Source organism: Pinus tabuliformis, chromosome 9 (genome assembly GCF_031772625.1).
Source record: "Pinus tabuliformis cultivar Carrire ecotype Pingquan chromosome 9, CPIR1, whole genome shotgun sequence".
Classification (NCBI taxonomy): domain Eukaryota; kingdom Viridiplantae; phylum Streptophyta; class Pinopsida; order Pinales; family Pinaceae; genus Pinus; species Pinus tabuliformis.
In genome coordinates, this window is record NC_142307.1 from 1,036,367,606 (window position 1) to 1,036,370,736 (window position 3,131).

The window sequence follows — 3,131 nt, forward strand, 5'->3', positions numbered from 1 at the left end:
TCTCTGATAAAAATGGCTAAAACACACAATTACAGAAACTCAAATCATATATTATGCACAAATGGTGTTTGTGCAAACACACTCACACACACAGATTTACATTCAGATTACTCTATTAAATAGAGTTTCTGAGATCCAACTTATTCCTAAATTAGATAGAGAGGTTGAGAGAATTTCTCAACCATCACAAACCAACTTCTTAAATATGGAATGTAAGCATTAACTCCAACATCCCCCCTTAATGATTACATTACATGAAAATAACAAAATAATCAAGCTTATCAGTAGACGCTCCATCAAGTTGCCTCATAACCCTCGGAAAGGTGTAGTTGGCAAGTTGGATTCCCGAGTTCCCTTCCTCAATTCCCGAATCAAGGACCTCTCGAAGTCAATTACTGGACAGCATCCCAATCTGTCACATAACCTCATTAGGAAACCACCACGTCTACCACTAATGAGGGATCCTTCCCTAGATCCGCAACTGCCATACTATCTGGACAACCATCCATATTGAGCCTTACTGCTACTTGATCTTTAAGCATTGGCATCAGACACATAGTTGAACTGCTAGTTATTTTTTAAAAGAGTTTAATAGGTGAACACCTCGACAATGAAACATCCTGCTATATAAAACTCAAAAATCTGCTGGCGTTATATATCGATCTGCATTTAATTTCTAACTATGGACAAGCTCAGACCTCCATACTGTATTATACACGTTCCAGAGAAAAGCACCACCACTTGGGGATCCATACTTGTTATTGGATCGCCGAGAGGCAAGACCATGTATCTCACCACAGATTGTAAAAAAACATGGCAACCATAGCGACCTCGACAAACAGTGACGGCAACAACGCATTCACTGGCACAAGATGAAAAATAGCCAATAACGAAGCAAAAGCCAATATTTGGGGATCTGTGGTGGGAATTGTCCCTTCTCTAACGGATTAAAGCCCCCTTCCCTGGTCGCACTTTTAATTCAATATCCAAATTGCTCCTCGCTCTGAATGACAGTTTCATTGATTCCACGGCAGAGTCGTGGCAGATTTTGCATCCCCAATCCTGGATTCAACACTCGACAGCAGAAAAATGTCAGCCTTCAAGCAAGAGATCTCGGCTTCCTCCTCAATAGTCTGGGCGCCCTCCAGATCTAAAAGCAGAACACGGGTTTGGATCCTCTAAAGCATGCAGAAAATAGCAGGCCGCTAGCCACGGTAGCCACTCCACCACCATGCCCAGATGGATCTCCTAGACGCAGACCACTGTGCCGCAATCTTCTCCGCCTCTTCCCGTGGTTATTGCAGCCGAATAAACCAATTTCTCCATGACTAAACATACAACAACTTAGATCTTTAAGCCTTCACACAAATTTTCACTGTTACGCCAAACAAATCCCTGATCTTTAACAGTTGCATATGCTTAACTAAAAAATCATTCTTCGTAAAGAGTTGAAGCCAAACAATAATTCTTCAATAAAATAAAAATTCAAAGAATTGTTTCAGATTTAAGTCGTTAAGCTGTTCAATTCTTTAAATCTTAAGCAGCTTTGGATCTTGACATCCCCTGCAGGGATTAGAGAGTGATAGTAAGCAACAAAGATCGACTTTTACAAGTGGACTTCTCCTAAAAGAACGACAACAATAATGCTCGGCTCCAACAAAGGTATGTACGTGCATTCACCATGACTCGACTCATTCACCTGGTCCAAATCTCCAACAGGTGTTGGCTCTTCCACAATGCCAACAGATCTCAAACAGATCTCCACATTGGCTAACCAAAGGTTGAATACAGGAAACAGTGAGGCAACGCTCAAACAGAGACGCTGCCCATACAGAGTCTGCTCCACGGACAGGTCGGCTCACCAATTGGCAACCACACAACACACAGGCCTCTGACCTACAGCTCTGATACCATGATAAAAATGGCTAAAACACACAATTACAGAAACTCAAATCATATATTATGCACAAATGGTGTATGTGCAAACACACTCACACACACAAATTTACATTCAGATTACTCTATTAAATAGAGTTTCTGAGATTCAACTTATTCCTAAATTAGATAGAGAGGTTGAGAGAATTTCTCAACCATCACAAACCAACTTCTTAAATATGGAATGTAAGCATTAACTCCAACACTCTCGACTTTGAAAAGCACGTGTAATTCTCATAAATACGTGCCATGATATGGAGGCGGAACAAGTAAAATCTCTCATGGAAGGAAAGGTTCTGAGTTCTTCTCAAGTGCCCTCAATTTATCCTATTTTCCCTATTGTATCTTCGTCTCGGCTAGAACCTAAACCCGATGAAAAGTACCTGATATGGATAGACGAGAAACCTGCCTTGTCAGTTCTATTCGTTGCCTTTGGGAGCAGAGTCATTCTGTCGAATGATCAGATTAAGGAACTTGCTTTGGGGTTTAAATCGAGCGGGCAGCGGTTCCTCTGGGCATTGCGGAGGTCGCCTCCTGAATCAACTGAATACGGCAATTCTGTATCCACCATGTCGGACGATGCAAACATGAGGCATCTTCTACCTGAAGGATTCAAGAATCAAACCAAGGACCAAAGACTTGTGGTTCCTTCATGGGTGCCTCAGATACCAGTTCTTTCTTATCCATCCACTGACGTCTTCCTTTATCACTGCGGAGGAACTCAACATTCAAAAGCATCTTATATGCAGTGTTGCTAATCGCCTGGCCTCTGATTGCCCATCAGAGGATGAATGTCTTTCTTCTTGTGAAACCGGCAGTGGCCATTGAAGCCAAAAATGAATGTGATGGATTAGTCAGCAAAGTGGAAGTGGAAAGAACATCCAGGGAGTTAATGGAAGGACAGGGCAAAGTAAAACTAAAGAAGACGGTGAGAGAATTGATGGAAAAAGCCAAAAATGCATTGGTGGAAGGAGGAAGTTCATACAACTCTATGGCCACCGTGGCTACTGTTTGGAAGAAATTGGATGGCGCAGTTTCTCAGGGATCTACTGAAAAATAGGGTTAGGGAACATCGGTTACATCAACTAATTACAGTGAGAAGCTCTAAATATTTTTTTCCAGTTTCCGTATGGTTTCGTATTACAAGGTTGCAAGACCGAATTGGGAAAAAAATTGTAAGCAGACACTCTATTTCA

At 41.7% G+C, this 3,131-nt stretch overlaps 1 protein-coding gene across 1 annotated transcript; it reads left to right on the plus strand.

Annotated features, from left to right (window-relative positions):
• The first annotated feature begins 2,189 nt into the window (after window positions 1-2,189).
• On the plus strand, window positions 2,190-2,693 carry LOC149152227 (UDP-glycosyltransferase 88A1-like). The gene has a single exon (XM_089443426.1). The coding sequence runs from the start codon at window positions 2,190-2,192 to the stop codon at window positions 2,691-2,693; it is 504 nt and encodes a 167-aa protein (XP_089299552.1).
• The last annotated feature ends 438 nt before the right edge of the window (window positions 2,694-3,131 follow it).

Coding starts and splice junctions, on each gene's coding strand:
- LOC149152227 (XM_089443426.1), top strand. CDS start 2,190: ATGGAGGCGGAACAAGTAAAATCTCTCATGGAAGGAAAGGTTCTGAGT.